An 18,253-nucleotide genomic window follows, 5' to 3' on the forward strand; every position below is an offset into this window, starting at 1 on the left:
AGCTATGGAAGGACCTAATAAATGTATATCACAATATACTTTATTATATTCCGATGTCTTTATATGCATTTGTATAGCTGTAATGTAGTTAAAAATAACAATATCACATAAATGAGGGGGTTTTGTGTGCTGGTGACTTTCATTAATACACAGTGTGGTTAAATGAATCACTTCTCTAATATATTTGTTGCCAATTTCAGTTAAAATAAATTGAAGGATATAAAATATACATTGATTAAAAATGCTGGTAATCTTCACAATTGAGAAACTAATAACTACCACTTCCATTGATTCCATAAAAAAGCCAATGTTTTACTACAGAAGAGAATGTTTTAATAAACACACTTGTCAAAGGAAAGGTATGCTTCTGAGAGGCAGCGATGCTCCTGTGAACTCTCTTCAGTAAACAACTAAGACTGGAATGAGAAATAACAGCGTGTAAAAAGGAAACAACATAACTCAAAAGAAAATAAGGACAGAACAGCAGAAATACAATAATTTGTGCAACAGCAAATACAATTTAAGTATATACAAGCATATATTCTTTTACTGAACATTCAACAACAGCTTCAACTATGCATGGGGCTGTAAGGGCTTTTCTCTTAATAGGAAACTTTTGCTGTTACTTATTCAACAACATTGGTTCCAGTAAGTGCTGAGTAGCCAAAAGATTTCTTTAAGAATCTCTCACTGAGTTTTTAAGTGCTACAGATGTCTTCAAGAAACAGAAATGCAATACTTCACATGTTCAGGAGATTCATGTGGAAATTAGAAACCTGCACTACAATCAGATAACATTCAGAAGCCTGTGTCCAGCTCTTAGGAATAGATACACACTTCAATTACAGTTTGACATAATGAAGAGCAATGTGGACAACAGTAAAGAGCTGATTTCAGATACTGAACACAGAATCAACTAGTGCCGTGTTTATAAGACTAGTCAGTCCAACATGGCTGCAAGACTATCAGAAAGTTAGTGCTGCCATCAAAATCAATACCAACTGAATGAGTATGTTACGTCATTGCAAACTTTGTAATTAAAGTATGTTAAATCATTTCTATACTGTACCATGAACCCAATTTACTTTTAAAAACATGAACATGCCATACAAAGATACTGCAGCTAAAAGCTCGATGTCAAACTGATATTTAACTTCAAGAGAAATGTGTGTGTAAACACAAGAGGAATGATTCAGAACTCAAACCAAAGTCATACTTTGTCCTTAAAATGTCCGATACCAGAGGTTTGTTTTTCCCAACGACCTAATAACTCCTGGGAAGGAATCTTAGAGCTCCTTAACAATATATTATTTATCCAAATAACGGAAATATTATAAATAACCTAGATGATTAAGGCCGAGTCTAGGGGTTGATATTAAAATCAAGTGGAACAGAAGGCCAGATGTTAGAGAAGCAAGGCTTGAGACCAAAAAGATTGCTTGTTCAAATTCCAGTATTGTCTGAGGAAATGGGGGTAAAGAAAACAAATAAATAAACGCTCTTCCATTCCCTCTCCACAGAGGGCAGCGCAAGGCCAGCCGGAGCAGATTTGGAGTAAGGCCAATCTTTCCACATTTTTTTAAAATCCGTTTCCCTCTTTGGGGGATCACCATAAAATTCTTCTTTATAAAAGAAACATACATTTGTACAAATATTTACAAAGGGGAGGAGGGGGAAACCAAGGCATTTAGAGTCTGGGTTCTACCATTATCCAGAGGGACGTTGTTTCTCATCCCTCAATCCCACATTCAAAGCCACTGTTTTTCTATGTGTTTAATATCTCAGCCCACTGCCGTTCCAGGGTTTGTTGTGACCTGGGCCAGCCCAAGTCCCTGAGTTATTAGCATTTTCTCTGTTAGCCAGGGCTGAGGGTCTCAACCAGAGTCTGAATCACTGGTGTCTGAGGACGAGGAGGAGGAGGAGGAGGAAGAGGAGTCAGAGCTGGAGCTGCTTCCACTGAGGCGTGCGGGCTGAGTGTTGGTCTCCACAACGCTGGGCTTCTCCACTGAGGACAGAACAATGAGTACGAGTTAATAAATACTGAAAGACCAGATAGAGCTTTTAATGTACCCTCTAAAATATTTAATGGAAACACACAATAATAAAGAAATAGATTACATCTAACATTTACTTTCAGAAGACATGCACAAACCGAATATGGATGAGAGTGCTTACCTTTAGGTTTCGTTGGTTTCTTGACAGAGTTGAGTTGCCCACTGACGTCCTGCAGCCTCCTCTCCAGCTCCCTCCTCTTCTCCAGAGTCAGCTCCTCTTTAGACATGGCAACACCGCCTTTCTTTCCTGCGGAAACTGAAAAGATGACGACGTTGTTACCGACCTGTGATCCACAGAGTAATGCAGTTAACAGACTATAGTGTATTGGAGTGTTTTGGGATTCAGAGAAGTCTTGGAAGGAATGTTAAAGTCAAAGAAAGATAAGTAATGGTAACAAAACTTGTTCTACCCAAATGCTAACACTCAATACCAGGCATATTAGTCTGTGAGCAAAGGAGCTGTAGCTACATTCTGCATGCTGCCATTGTACATTTCCTACTATGAATTGTGCTTGCTTTAATCTTTTTCATCTTCTGTTCAGCCGCTTCATGTTCATGTCTGCCACGTCCTGTTATAGTTGAAAATGTTTGTTTTCTTTTATTGGTTGTTTTAATAGATGATCCCCAATCATGAGCCCAATGTAATACATTTCTATTTTAATGCTCAACCATAGTCACTCCATTGATTCTTAGGAATGATGTAGCTGAACTTGCAGCTAAACAATCACAAAATTAAATGTAAGCTGCAAAATTGTAATTTGCCTTCGCATCACTTTGACATCATTTTGACCACTGCATCATGCGATACATATTGATAAACTCTCTTGGTCAAACATGCTAGTAACACATACTGCTAATAACTTCCATCCATCCATCCATCTTCTCCCGCTTATCCGTGGAACACCTCCCTAGGGAGGCGCCCAGGTGGCATCCTAACTAGGTGCCCGAACCACCTCAACTGGCTCCTTTCGACGCGAAGGAGGAGCGGCTCAACTTCGAGTCCCTCCCTGATGACCGAACTTCTCACCTTATCCCTAAGGGAGACACCAGCCACCCTGCGGAGAAAACCCATCTCGGCCGCTTGTGTCCGTGATCTCGTTCTTTCGGTCATGCTAATAACTTGTCAAACCTAAATACAAGACATTATGGAGCCCCTAAAGCAGGGGTGCCTACACTGGGGGGGGTGCTAGTGGACTAAACGGCGGATAAACTGTGGCGCGCTAACACTAATTGCGCCGCATAATAGTGCGCCGCATTTGCGCTTCAGATGAGGAGGTGAGGCCCCCTCATAACTGCATGAACCTGTATGGCACAGTACAACTCAGACTGGCTTACCTGTACGTCAATCAAGTGGCAAATGCCATAGTAAGGATGGATGATAGGCTAACTAAAAACTTTTGTTTCTTTCAATGCCATGCGATCTACCCACACTACCTTTGTGATTGACGTATTGGGCACCCCTGCCCTAAAGCGACATAAAAACATTTTTTTTAAAAGAGAGAGAGAGGAAAAAAAAGAGATTCCCGGGCTGATTTTTAGTCCCAGTCCGCCCCTGCACAGAACTAATAAAAGGGGGAGTAATCGAGCAGTTTGAGGTGTGTGTGTAAGTGTGCATTGTATCAAAGAGTTTATATAAGTTCTTAAAATAAATAAAGCTCTTACATGTGTTGAGTAGGGAGTTTAATAACTGGAGATGGTGATGTCAAACTTTGCAAAGGTTTTAAGTCAGAGTAAATACAATTCACTTTGTGTGTGGTCTAGCTTTTTAGGATGACTAATGCAGGGTAGCAGACTGTTGGCGCCACTTACTGTGGAGTAGTTTGAAAAATACAATATTTTGTGGGTTTTTTATTTAATTATTTTTCACACATATTTTGTGCATATTTAAACACTTCTCACAAGCACTTTAGGCCGAGTCTCAGACTAAATTAAGCACACGTTCATCTGGAGGATTGCAGTTCTATTGTACGTAAGGCTGTACTAATTAATATTTTGTATAAACATTGGCTAAAGGAGAAAAGTAATGAAAGTGTTGCACATAGTGACAAGGTTTTAGAGAATTATCACCAGACTCTGCAGCTCCATTGAGCATGTTGGCGCTTTAAGCACATGTTTTTGGTTTTAGAAACATTTCTGTTGTTAGACGTCTCACAGTTCAATACAACCTAATTTGCAGTTGAATTTATTTTACCGGACAAATTTGAAACTTACCGGTCATGTTTCAATAATAATAATAAGAATTGTGTAGCAGAGTTTCCGTTGGCAGGTAATTACCGGACTATGACCGGATATGTTGATGTTTAAAACTTAGTTAATGGGAGTAATTGTTATATTGCTTCAGTTTATAATCGTAACAGATCGAAAGTTCAAATTCATTTTTCAATAAATGATTCCACAAACAACAAACAACATAATTATTACATTCAAACAAACTACTTGTAGTAGATGAAGTACATTATTCAAAAGTTTACATTAACTTTGAATAATAACACGGGAGAAACGGATACTCCCTCTCTCTCCTGACAGCCCGTCAGTTTCTCATGCAGCTCGCTAAACAGTGGGCGGGGCTTCAGGTGATCATACAGAGCTGCGTGTCAGACTCAGCAGCTGATTTGACCTCTCTCTTGCGTCCGGTTATACTTCACTCACATTTATGTCCTTATCGATCAGATCCAGCTCTCCTGATCGGCCTTTATAGAGAGCACCGATCAAACTATTAAGAGTGAATATCGGCCGATAATGATAAGCGGCCAATCTATCGGAGCATTCCTAATTATTACCGGACATTTTGACCGGCAGGTTTTGAATTTACCGGGTTTTAATACATGTGTGTGTGTGTGTGTGTGTGTGTGTGTGTGTGTGTGTGTGTGTGTGTGTGTGTGTGTGTGTGTGTGTGTGTGTGTGTGTGTGTGTGTGTGTGTGTGTGTGTGTGTGGTTAAAACGTAGCAGCCTGCGGTCACTCTTTAGCTGTTCGAATGAAGGTAAACACGGTGTAGGTGGTGCGTAAAAGCTCTTTGAGCGCTGGTGCAGCTCATCTCAGAGTTACACGTCCCGCTGCCTCCTGGAGTGACCACAGGCTGCTACGTTTTAACCACACACCCCTGGCCGAAATGTCCTTAAAATGAAGTCCGAGTACGAAATATATCTCAAATAATGTATGCACTGTCATTTTCCCGCGTAAACATAACTGTCTGCAATGAAATGGTTGTCTCCTGTGCGCTCCACTTCCTCCTTGGCGCACCGGTAACTTTTTTTTTTCCATGTCCCTTTAGGGGCTCCGTAAGACATTATTGAAACAAAGATATTCTGTTATTTGATTGCTTCATTTACCTAGTTCACCGTAAGGCTTGCGGGGCTTCTTCCTCAGACAGGTCATGACGTAGCGCTCCAGCTCCTTCAGTGTCGACGGCTTCAGTGTTTCAAAGTCAATCTCGATCTCCTCGGGGTTGGTGTCCCTCAGGGAAGGCTCCCTGGACTGAATGATGTGGACCACCCGACCCAGCTTCTCCCCCGGCAGCTTGTTGATGTCGAGACTCAGCTGGCGCTTCTCATCGTACGACATGGGCACAAACTCCTCCTCTTCCTCAGAGTCGTAGTGCGGCAGCATGGATGTGGGCGGTGGGGGGTAGAAGGACTTCTTTGTGGGCCTGCAGAATCAAAAGAAGCATACAGTACAGTCAGGACAAAAGCCCATTATAGTGAGCTACTTGATTTTCTGAATAAGTCATGAAATATACAAGATTGCGTGTTTGTAACTGTAGCTTGAGCAACTCTTTGAAGTGAAAACGTGATACAGTTTGATGGTATTTCTGTAGAATGGGTCATTATTTTACTACTGACTTGCTATTCTTGTTACTCTTCTTCCCCTGGCTCTTCTTTGGCTGGGAGCCACCTGTTTTGGCAGACTTGCTTTTCAGGATCTTGCCGGGCATTTTCCATTCCTCAGAGCCAGCTCTACTTCTTTCAGTTCGACTCCTCTTCTCCAGCTTCTTCTTTTTCTTCTTCTCCTTTTCCTTTTTGTCCTTCTTCTCTTTCTTCTTCTTGGCCTTAATGATGGGGCCTTGAGAGAGGGCGGCGAGCTGCTCGTGCATGGCTTTGAGCTGATCAGAAAATAACATTAAAAGACAATTATCTACGTATCTACAAGTTTGTTTCCACATACAATATGTTGTAATGAAAGATGACTAACCAATACTAAAGGACTTACTTGTGTGCACACCTGATTCTGTAACTCAGCCAAGCGATGTGCTCGCACTTCTTCGCAGTCGGAGTTAGGGCTGCTCTCACTCCCTTCACTCTCACTGCTGGGCTCACTCTCTGAGGTGGAGGATGATGAGGACGAGGAGGAGGAAGAAGAGGAAGACGATGATGATGGATTGCCACTTATTGACATGGCTGAGTGATCCATATGTGGGACATCTGGCATCTTGGCAAATCGGAACTCAAACACATCCTGGGGCACAAAAAGAAAGCAAATTAAAGAAACGTTAAGAAAGGGGAGAAAATGACAAATTAACTGTCACAGAGAAAGGTTTTTTTCACAGTCGGTTGCACTTTTATTTCAGGCCTGATTATTTCAAAAATACAATTGGACAGATAAGCTCACCTGCAGTTTCCGTGCCATGCCAACAACATCATGGTCGGGTGGGTTGTACTTGTAGCAGTTGGAGAACATGAGTCTGATTTCGCTAGCAAACTGTTGAGCGTCTCTGTATTCCCGACAGTCCATCTTCCTCTGATGAAGAGACAAACAGTTTTAGAACGTCAACGAAATGTTTTTTTTTCTTCCAGTTATCAGTTTAATACTACTTAATACTAATTGCCAATTTACAAAACATAACCCATTTTATCATATTTTAAAAAATATTGAAAGATCTGACACAACATACATTTATTTTAAAATCACTGTGGGAGCTTTACAGGTTGTTCTTATTTATAAGGCTTTTCTTATAATAATTTTTTATTATTTATTACTACATCCTACAGTAAAGCACAGGAACTTAAAATGTGTTTGTGCACAGGACTTTTTAAAACAAACTGCCACTAAACTCCCTACTAATCTTGTAAAAAAAAAGTGTTTTGATATGTTATAATTCAGTAATTAAAAAGTTAAAAGCAAGTCACCTTGATGGAGTTGAGGTCCATGGGACATTTAATGATATCATGATAGTCATGAAGTCCCAGTGCAGCTGCGTCCACAGGGGTGTAGAACGGCCAGGCGTACGCTGCATGTTTCTTTGACAACATGTCCTTCAGCAGGCCGCTGCAGTACCTCAGCTGGGGGCTCATTTTGCCCTTCTTCAGGGGCTGAGCCTGGACTGAGTCAGGCAGGTCCTTTTTGGGGGGTTTGATGGGGCGTCCGCTGCCCACTCTGCGTCCACCGCCCGCCATCATTGGCTGGAGCAGGATGGGACCTCCAGGGCTCCTCACCAGGCCCATCCCAGGCGGGGTCTCCAGGCTCATGCCCCCCATGGAAGAGATGGAGTGCATGGAGGTGTCGTGGACCTGGCCCCCGTGGCCTCCTTTCCCCAAGCCCACCATGTGTGTTGCTCCTGACAGGCCCACAGTTAATCCCATGGTGGAGGGGGTGGTGGTGTCTGCCTTACGTTTCACACCTTTTTTCTAGAAATATAAAGTGGGGATGTCACAATACTAAGGTTTAAGTCCATCTTCATCATATTCCTTTAAGATACATATACTACATGTTTCAGCAGCCCCATAAGCAACCCCACCCTAGACATTTGTGTTAAATTGAATATGCAAGAGCTTCACTTGCTGCTCTTGGTTGTCATTCATTGTTTCATTTAAATGTCATAGACGTTATAGGGGTGTAACGGTATCTGTGTTCGTCCCGAACCGTCACGGTTTGGACGTCACGGTTTGGACGTCACGGTTTGGACGTCACGGTTTGGACGTCACGGTTCAGCACATGCAGTCACACAACGAATACGCCTTTTTTTATGAGTGGAAAAAAGTCTGTCACTCAGGGCAGTATCCATTACACTATATATAATCCAGGGGGCGGTATTGCGCCTAAAAGCTGTTTGCCAGCCGCCCTTAAACAACAAAGGAAGAACAAGAAGAAAACTCAACAAAATGAACAAAATACAAGAAGAAAAAGAAGAAAAGTTAGTATGGCGATTTCAGACACACAGGAGCTAGAAGAAACACCTGCTTCTTTTAAATCATCTGTCTGGGAACATTTCGGGTTCCCTGTGGACTATAATAACGAAGGAGTGCGACTGGTGGATCGGACGAGGACGGTGTGTCGGCGTTGTTCGACAGCGGTGCGGTATGCAAATGGTAACACACGCCAAACATGCTAAATCATATCCGAAGGCATCACCCAGATTTGCCAATCACCGCAGCCCGGCAAAAGACAACAGCAGTTCAACAGCTTATCCCCGCTGTTTTTAGGAAGCCAATAGACATGAAAACCGAGAGACCAAAATAAATAAAGGAAGCTATTGACATATATATTTCAACGACTATGCGCCCTTGAAACACTTTATCATTTATTGTGTAATATTTTCAAGACATTCTTTTTAGTTGTACAGCTTGATGAAACCTTTTTGTTTGACATCAGCCATTATAGATAATATGGCCATCTGAGTGTGTGTGCACTGTTTGTGGTTTGCTTTTAACTGTTTAATACAGTTAATTATTCAAAATGTTCCTTATTTGTATACTGAAACTTGCACTACTGTTCAAAAATAAATGACAACAAACCTGGAATTATGCATTTTGGACTTTGTTTTGCTTTTACTTGTTGTCCCGAACCCGTACCGAACCGTGACCCCCAAACCGAGGTACTACCGAACCGTGAATTATGTGAACCGTTACACCCCTACAGTAATTTTGCTAACTATAAATAACATTGATGAGTTTATTGTACCTTGGTGGTGGGCTGTGTTAGCGGCAGGCTCATGATGTTGGCCGGTGGGAGGCTTTTGGTTAGCACAGTCTGGGGAGAGTTGGCCAGCATGGACTCCCCCGTGTCCGAGGAAGAAGGGGAGTAGGCTGACTGGGACACTGCCGGCACCTGCTGAGCCCTCGCTGGGGAGAGACACATATTCAACTTTAGTGATGGGATTTAGCCCTAGATTGAAAAGTTAAGAGTAAAGCAAATATCACTGGGGACATGCATGATCTTAAAGGTCCCCTATTATACTGTTTTTCATCAATATATTATAGGTCTCAGACAGGGTTGGGTTGTAACGGAATACATGTAACGGCGTTACGTAATCAGAATACAAAAATCAAGTAACTGTATTCAGCTCGCGTTACATTTGAAAAACGAGTAATCTGATTACAGTTACTTTCGTAAACCTGAAGTGAATACATTTTGGATTACTTATTGGAATTATTGGTGGAAAGATTTCCTCACAACATTTAATATTCATTACTAAAGGTACAGCCGAATCATCACAGCGATGATCCAAAAAAGGAAGCGTTTGAAAAGAAGGGGCGGGTCCGCTCAATGAAACGATAACAAATAAACATGGAGGAACAAAAGTCTGCGTTTAAATCGCGCGTCTGTGTGTGTGTGTGTGTAGAGGTGTGTGTGGTTAAAACACATCAGCCACACCGCTCTTTAGCCTTTCTAATGATTCTGAAGGTAAACACAGTGAAGGCGGTGCGTGAAAGGCGCTCGTCTTCTCAGAGGCTGAGTTAACCCTCCCGCTGCCTCCTGGCACTGCAGAGATTTCATGAAGTGAAGGAGGTTTTCCTTCTATAAAACAGCTGCGGGCAGCAGATACTGTGAGTGTCACGGACATGAATTCATAGATCAAGGCAGACTGGTGCACACACTCTCCTGTTTTGCCAATCCGGTGCTTAAACAAAAATACACCCCTGGCCGAAATGTCCTTAAAATGAAGTCTGAGTTCGACATTTTAATTCATGTCCTGCCAACACTGGCAGGACAGAAGGCGACACGCCCGTTCTAAGCCGTGTCCCTCACTCCTCACATCCCAAGCTGCATCCCCAACAAGTTTATTATGTTGTTACATCGTTTCAGATGTTATGTTTCAGTTGTGCTCTTGATAAGCCATTACAACAGTAAAAACACGTTCAGTTTCCTTTTGCTTTTTGTGTCTCCTGTTCACCAAAACATACCCATCTGTTATGGAAAAAGAAAGTAATCCAAAAGTAATCTAAAAGTAATCTGATTACGTTTTTAAGACAGGTAACTGTATTCTGATTACTTTCAGAGCCATGTATTCAGTAATCAGTAACTGATTATATTTACAAAGTAACCCTCCCAACCCTGGTCTCAGATATATATACAAAACATGTCTCTGAAATGTTTGGCTCCAAATGCAAAACAGATCATGCATTGCAGCATCAAATAATCCCCTCGGTTTCAAAAGTGCTGATTCTCTGTCTTTTACTTTAGATCAGGGGTCTCCAACACGTCGATCGCAAGCTACCGGTAGCTCGCAAGCCCTCAATTAGTATCTCGCCAAGCAAGCGTTTGTTAAATATATGCTAACTAGGTAACATAAGATAAGAATAAACAAGTTGATATTTGTTGTGATCATATTCTAAAGATTTTTGGATTATTGAAAAGTATGCAGCTCCCTTTTGTTAGGGATTAATTTTGTCTTTACTTAAGATATTTGACCTTTCGGCCTGTTGACATTTACGACGAAGCCTAAGTCTGTTATCTGTCTTAAGGAATGGGAAGTCTCAGTTATTGCTGACATTATCAGTTTTATGACTGGTCAACTCTCGGTCACAAGAGCCATAGAGTCAGAGAAGTGATTCAGTGTCTCCAGGTGTTCACATATACCTTCACCCAATATGCTGAGTAGCTCTCCAGGGTTTCCCACACATAGACTATACTTGGGCGGGCCGCCCAGGTATATTAACGGCCGTCCAAGTATATTTCGCGACCCATTTAGTTTTTTTTTTTTTTATAATTTAAAAAAAAAAAAAAATTATAATTTTTTTTTGTATTCGTCCGTGACCACGACGCCATCTGCGATCGATTAACTTGTGGACAATGATCCCTCGCTCCCTTGCACTGATCTCGCCTCCTTCTGGCCTGTTAAGTGGCCTGCCTCACACAAGGTGACTGGCTGTCCACATGATGTGGCCTGCCGACATGGCCACTGTCATACAGATCATAAATCAAAGCCCTTGATTGGTCTCTGTGTGTCATTCAAGCTCGGGATAAGCTCAGCTCAGGTGAGGTAAAGGACTCTCTGAGTGTTTAGATAGTTAACTTAGTCTAAGTTCTCAGTGGGTCTCAAACGGTGTGGTCACCATTTATGTAAACACATATTTCCATTTGAGAGGGTAGTGATTGGTCTAATGGATAGCGAGGTGGGCTGAAGATCGGAAGGCTGTGAGTTCAAATCCCGCGAGGAACACCACCTCTAGTGTGCCCTGGAGTAAGGCACTTAGCCCTTAGTTACTCCAGGGAGAATGTCCCTGTAATCGGTCATTATAAGTCGCTTTGGATAAAAGCGTCAGCTAAATGAAATGTAATGTGATTAGTAAAATATGCATGAATAAATAAATAAAAAGTTAACTGGGTGAAAAAAGGTAAGATACACTTTTAAAACTTGTTGAGAGAAAACTAGTCTTTGCTGCTGCCTCAAAGAGGAGCAGGGGGAGAGGAGGGAGACAGGAGAGGCTGATTCAGGAGCACAGACACACTCACAACTATAAATGAACCAAAAATAAATTAATAAACAAGTTTCAGTGTTTTTTTCATATTGGAAAAGGTATGGTATTGGTTATGGCCATGATTTTATGATTATTGAAATGTATACAGTTCTGTTTAATATAGGTGTTTCCATAGATCTAGTCTCTTTATTTTCCCCTCAAAATGCACCAGATTGATGCATTCAACTCCAAAATAAAAAATAAAATCTTACCGGGGGGGCATGCCCCTGGACCCCCATAGAGGATTTGAGGTCGACCCCCACTAAAAATCACATGGATAGGTTCCTAAATACATTTTTTTTTTTTTTTTAAAGTAACCCATTTCCATGTGTGGGTAGTATATTTAAACTATAGGGCTATCATTATGGGCCCTGCCTGTACCTGTTCGCTCTGCCATCGCGTGAAGGGTCTGCTAACAAGCGACCAACAGAAAGGTTAATGTTGTTGCACGTCACCTCACCCCCCCCCCCCCCGCTACCACCACCCCCCCAAGTATATTTCAGATATGTGGGGAAAAGATCTGTGGGAAACACTGGCAGTTAATGGACCAGCACCAGAGGTGTTCCCATACACACAGGCGTTGGAGCTGTTCTTCATGAAATCTCAGAAGGATGAAGTGCTCTGACAAACAGTGCCATCTTTGCGCAAAATGATTATACAGGAATGAAAAGTCAATAAATAAACATGTTGTTAAAACTTTTTTTTTTTTTTTTCGTGCTCAAAGTGCACCAGATTGATGCATTTAACTTCAACATTTAAAAAAAAAAAAAATCTTCCCGGGAGTGCATGCCCCCGGACCCCCCTAGAGGAGGTGAGGTCCACCCCCGAATAAAGCAGGTTAAAATAATTAAATTGCATACATTTTATTTTAGTAAACACTAAAAACGGGTCCCACAGACCAAAACAGCACACAAAGGTTACAGGTAAGCATATAATAATGTTAAAAAAAAAAAAAAAAGGAGCTCACCACTTTTTTTGAAAGTAGCTATCATCCTAAGAAAGGTTGGAGACCCCTGCATTAGATGAAAATAAGGAGCCACTCCCAACGCCCTCTGAGAGATATTTGATTAAAAAGAACACAATGGTGCTCGAGGAGGAGATTCAGGTGATAAGGTGGGGGGGCCCAAAAAATCATGAAATCATAAAGTGGCCAAAATCTGATCAGCTCATTTTCAGACAGGTTTTTATATATATGGATCAGGACAAAAAGTGAGCAAATCCTTTTTCCTGAAACTTTCAGAATCTCTTTACACAGAAGGGACACATGTTAACGTATAAAAGACATGAAAAAGTGGATTTTGCATAATAGGTGACCTTTAATATTGCTGCTTATATGAATGCTATGATAGAAACTATTTCAAAATCTGCAACACAGTCACAAACTCACAGTTAAATTTGCGACCTCCTCCCCGGCTGTTCTTGCTGCGAGGAGTTGGAGGAGGCAGCTCAACCTCTTCCTCGGGCATCTGGGCCACCTTCTGGAGGAAGATCTTCTCTAAGGGCTGGGCCATCAGCACAATGTCGTCATTCGGCTACCCAAGGAAACAATTTATAAAAACATTAGCACACTATTAAGAAGCCTTAACAGTAAAACAAAAACTTTTTTTTTTCTTGGAATAGAGATTTATTTGAATACACTTTTTAAATCAGTGTTGTAATGATGTAGAAATCATGAACAGTCTGAAAAAAACCAAACATTTGCTTGGAACAACTACCTAAATGCTTGCCATTTGTTCTGGAGTTTGACATTGTTTCTAATATGTTACAAATTAAATGAATAACAAAAAGGTAAAAACAGTGGAACGTGGATGAAAATGATTTTTTAATTATCTGAATCAACCCTCGCTGCTAAGAAATAATCAACTTTTCTTTCGGATTCTTTACAACTACAATTATTACAACCACGGTCATGATACTTGACTCTCTATCGAAGATTTATTAAAGAAATCGTTGAATGCATCTTTGATTTTCATCTGAAGTATAGTACATTTCAAGAGAAGTTGTCTGATTTGTTAAAACAAGTAATGGATCTCCCCTAAATCTTATGAGGCAGCAACATGTTTGAGTTGAGGATGTTGATGTCATTAGTTTCTTTGTCAACTTAACATTTCCATTTTCACTTTTGAATAACAAGTTAAATGCAAGTCAGCACAGGTTATGTTATGACTAAAATAGCATCCCAGACAAGATTCTTTTTGCAAAGTGTTGGATAACCCCTTTCTCATGGGAAATAAAGAGGTGTAAAATATCCCTCTCTCAGAATCTTAAAGGGGACCTATTATGCAAAATGCACTTTTTGATGTCTTTTAAACATAAATATGTGTCCCCGGTGTCAGGGAACTCAAAAAGTGTCAGAAAACAAAACCCTTTCTATTTTCTTCCGTACCCACATCTCTAAAAAAAAAAAAAGGGCGGGGTGCTAACAAGCAGATCCAGAATTCTCGCTCCTATAACGTCATTGGCGACATCCGGCCGACGTGACACGTCCCAACCTATGGTCTCAACCTATCGTCTCCGTATACAGTAGTCTAGCTGAATCCCCTCTCACAGCTGTGTATCTGTATTCAGCAGGATGTCTGCTGGAGGCTTAGAGTACAGTTGTTATATATATATAATACATATAATGGCACTGTTCTAGCGGTAAACACTTAAGAAAGAACATGTCAAGCTATGTGCTGTATCAGAAACAATGCGCGGCGTGTTTTGGGAGCAATATGCTGTGTGTTTACATTAGCAAGCATGCTAACACTCAGAGCTAACCATGGAGCTAACGCTGTAGGCTACTGGAGAGAATATGTGTAACGTAATGTCCTTGTGCTAAACCCTGCGAGAGAGAAAGGTTTGAGCTCCATACTGTTTCATAAATAAAGCTTGAAGATGTTAGGAGCATAACATGGCATTTAATCACTGCAGCGTTTAGCTGAGTTTCTCCCGGTAGAAATCTCTCTCTAGCAGTAGCAGGGGAAAGCTGTATGACACTACAAAGGGGCGTGGCTAGCAGCAGCTGTTCCATTTAAAGCAGAATCAGCCTGTTTGCAACAGGGCTGCAAAAGAGGGGTATGAGCAGTATGAAGCATGGCTACAATGGGTGATCCGTTTGGTATTTTAAGCAAAAAACTTCACAGACATGTTTTGTATAGGTATGGCCCTACAATATATTTTTCCAATATAGCATAATAGGTCCACTTTAAGTAAACCTCCAGGTCTGCTTCTGGGCCTCGATCATCAAAAAACATAAAAGTGTTTTATCTTCCGTTAAAACTAGGATATGTTACCAGTGCCTTGAGTCTATACAATCAATTATTATCCCAGGTCTGGGTAAGGTTCACATGATATGTAATCTGTTTTTTTACCTTATAACCTACCTTGTTGTAGATGTAGCAGTTGGTGAACATTGTGTTGAAGTCCTGTATGCACTCACTTGCACTGCGATAGTAATTGTTCTCCAGGCGCTTTTTGATGGTCCCCATATCCATGGGTTGTTTGATAATTTTATGGTAATCCTTAAAAAACATGATGAAAAAGACAAAGAAATGTTATTAAACAAAATGATGGAGCATTTGACCATTGGCAAATTGACCAAATCAGAGACATAAATAAAACTTGACAGATATCAAATGAAAAAAGAAAGGGAAAGTCTGATGTAGGGCTGAACGATTAATCGATTTTAAATCGAAATCGTGAATTTAAATGATGCGATTATCAAATCGCAAAGCCTGCGATTTAAAAAAATACTTTTTTACTTTTTTTTTAAACTTTTTTTTTTGTTCTTCTTGTGTGTCAGTCATCCACACCAATCAGAAGTGCTGTTCTCAACATGTACCAGCCATTGTTAACCAATCAGAAGTGGACCATGATAGAAGGTGATCGACAGATTGATCCAATCACCTGCAAAGTATTTTTGAAAGTGCCTGCCCTTTCCCAATGGCTTCCAATGGAGCTTTCCTACATGGTTTGGTGAAACAAACCATCTGAGTCAGGTTAGTAATGCTCCATCACATGTTTTACATCTATTACAGGGTGAATCTGAAACTGAAGCTTGACTTTAAAGCAACCCAACGGAAGTTTCATGTAAGTTTAGTTCTTTCACTCGTAGCTCGGGCTGCGGGGGTGCTAGAGACGGGAGCACGTTGATGCGACCTTCCTAGCCGGAGATATGGCTGCATTTTACAATAAACTTCCATTGGGTCGCTTAAAAACAAATATCGCAAATCGAATCGCAATCGCAATATTTGTCAGAAAAATCGCAATTAGACCTTTTTTTTCCCAAAATCGTGCAGCCCTAGTCTGATGCGCTTGCGTTTAACTCACCGGCAGGCTAAGCCTGTAGGCATCCACAGGCTCGTGGAAAGGCCAGGCAAACTGATGCCTCCACAGTGACTTCATCAGAGTCTTCTGGAGAAACTGCAGCTGGTTGGTCATGCGGCTCGGCCGGCTGGGATCCTTCACCGGGGGCTGTGGTGGGGGAGGAGGACCCTGAGGCATCGTGTGCGGCAAAGACGGGCTCTCAAAGTCTTCGTACAGCAGGGAGGGCTTACGAATGCGTTTGCCTGAACTACTGTGTTGGTCCATCCCGCCGCCGGACAATCCAACCAGGGAGCTGATGGGGAGGAGACGAAGAGGATGAGATAAGAGGGAACAATCAGAAAAAACCTGCAGGACCTAAGATGCTACCTCACATTAAAGTTAGAATGAAATTGCAAACATCATATCACTTTTTTGGAGATTATAAAAAAAGGAGAACAGTGAACACATATTTAGGAGGAAAGAAACAGCAAGAATTATGTTCAGCTAGTGAAATAAATTGCTCTTATAAGTTCACAGTACTGTATGGCCTTTGTTAACCTCATTGATGCAGCCATTGACTCACAAATCTGCTACCCACGTCCATGGAAAAAGTTTATTGTCATAAAGTGCAGGCTTTATATGCTTTATTCCACTGAACCATGACAACTGAATATGGCTCTGTCCTCCCAGTCAGTGATCCGTCATCTGGGAAACTCAGATTCTATCAATAGGCTGCTACTTTTAGCACAGACATGGGAACAACCATAGCATGGCCCGGCCTTCACTCTTAAAAAAACATGAACTTGTAATAAGTCTAATAAGACCCCAATATCTATTATATATCACATAAATCCAGAAAAAAAAATTAAATATATATTTGTTTTATTATATTTGACTCATTAATACATTATAAATCATGGGGAAATAATGATGGGATTTAGCATTAGGGATGTGTTGTGCAGACACAAACGATAGGATCGTGAATTACATCTTTGTTATTTCCTGACACTCATGATAATAATAATGAGATTCATATTTGTTTTTTATTATTTGTTATTATATATGTTAATGATGCACAAGGTTACTGCACAACTAACTACTAATGTTAATAAACATAACTATAAAGCTAATACATAATGAATATCCAACACAAATACTTTAAATACTTTCCTAAAACAGGTCCTTATAAGCAGGGCACGTTGGGTTCAAATCTAAAGTCTGCTCTTGTCGGTACAATGTTTTCTATTTACAAAATAATGAATGTCAGGGATACTCCAGCAAATGCCCTTGATTTGAGGCACTGTGGCCTCAAAATGTGAGTTTGTCCTTGGGCAGTACAGCTGCTCAGAACTCGTACAGTTAGCATTAAGAATTTGTAGAATTTAAAAAGGACACATTTCCCAAAAGGAATTGAAGAACTTAAGTTAGAGAAAAGAGACTCTAAAGATCAACTTATCAGGCATCTCTTCAGACTTAGCTGTGGTTCAACACAACTACATGGACAAATTGTAAATAGACCCAACGAGTCTCTCTGTCTATGAAGTTAGATGAGGTCATCATGTCACCATAAACCCTATTGTTCCATTTTTCCACTTTATCTCCCCAGAGCACATGAACCAAATTTAGAAAAAGTTACATCTCAGGACAGGACAGGAACGTGCACAGGTACGGGCTAATGTTTCCCGGGCATCGGCCCGTTTTCCCTCTTTGGCTGACCTGCCCCTCTGGAGAGCAAAAGTCTTTTTTTCTGTTGTGGCCAAGTCAACATGATAAACCCACAATTAGTATTGTAGCGTCTCGTTGCAATAAAACACACCTTGTCAGTGCTCAGCGCTGTCATCTGCCACGTGACTTTGTTTACAATCTGACAGCTGGAAGCAAAGGAAAGTCCTCCCAGTCCAGCCTCATATGGCTATGGTGATCATACCAAATGCCTGCCTGGCTTTGGTGGCCAATTCCCGGCTCAATCTGTCCCCGGAAATGTCCCCGTTTTTAAATATGCTTTATAAACACATAGCAAGGTGAAATAAAATTGTATCAAAGTTGATGTTTCAATGGCGTGGTGCTTGTTCGCAGCAATACAATTATTGTAGCCTTAGCGTTAGCAGCCTCATTCTTCTTCTACCGTTTATTTTACTTCTTCTTCTTCTTTTCTTTCTTCTTATATGTAATTGCCCGCGAAATTTTTAATGAATATCTCGTGTGAATTCATTCCACAGTATGACCACAAAACTGTT

General features: G+C 41.0%; 1 protein-coding gene across 2 annotated transcripts; it reads right to left on the bottom strand.

The window, feature by feature from the left end:
• Window positions 1–348: 348 nt before the first annotated feature.
• On the bottom strand, window positions 349–16,337 carry LOC117460992 (bromodomain-containing protein 3-like). 2 transcript variants are annotated; one of them, XM_071205930.1, is made up of 11 exons: window positions 16,041–16,337; window positions 15,095–15,232; window positions 13,117–13,261; window positions 8,950–9,110; window positions 7,179–7,676; window positions 6,661–6,789; window positions 6,262–6,507; window positions 5,895–6,154; window positions 5,385–5,701; window positions 2,176–2,310; window positions 349–2,005 (listed from the first exon to the last, which is right to left on the bottom strand). In XM_071205930.1, exons 1-11 carry the CDS (start codon window positions 16,299–16,301, stop codon window positions 1,875–1,877), a joined length of 2,421 nt encoding a protein of 806 aa, XP_071062031.1. In that variant the 5' UTR covers window positions 16,302–16,337; the 3' UTR covers window positions 349–1,874. The 2 variants fall into 2 exon arrangements, with proteins under 2 accessions (XP_071062031.1, XP_071062030.1); XM_071205929.1 differs by having other exon boundaries at window positions 6,274–6,507; window positions 16,041–16,326.
• Window positions 16,338–18,253: the final 1,916 nt, after the last annotated feature.

The sequence above is a fragment of the Pseudochaenichthys georgianus genome, chromosome 16, assembly GCF_902827115.2.
Source record: "Pseudochaenichthys georgianus chromosome 16, fPseGeo1.2, whole genome shotgun sequence".
Classification (NCBI taxonomy): Eukaryota; Metazoa; Chordata; class Actinopteri; order Perciformes; family Channichthyidae; genus Pseudochaenichthys; species Pseudochaenichthys georgianus.

Coding starts and splice junctions, on each gene's coding strand:
- LOC117460992 (XM_071205930.1), bottom strand. CDS start 16,301: ATGGACCAACACAGTAGTTCAGGCAAACGCATTCGTAAGCCCTCCCTG. Junction 5,702..5,894: donor AAGAGTAACAAGAATAGCAA/GTCAGTAGTAAA, acceptor TTGATTCTGCAG/GCCCACAAAGAAGTCCTTCT. Junction 2,311..5,384: donor CAAGCCTTACGGTGAACTAG/GTAAATGAAGCA, acceptor TCATCTTTTCAG/TTTCCGCAGGAAAGAAAGGC.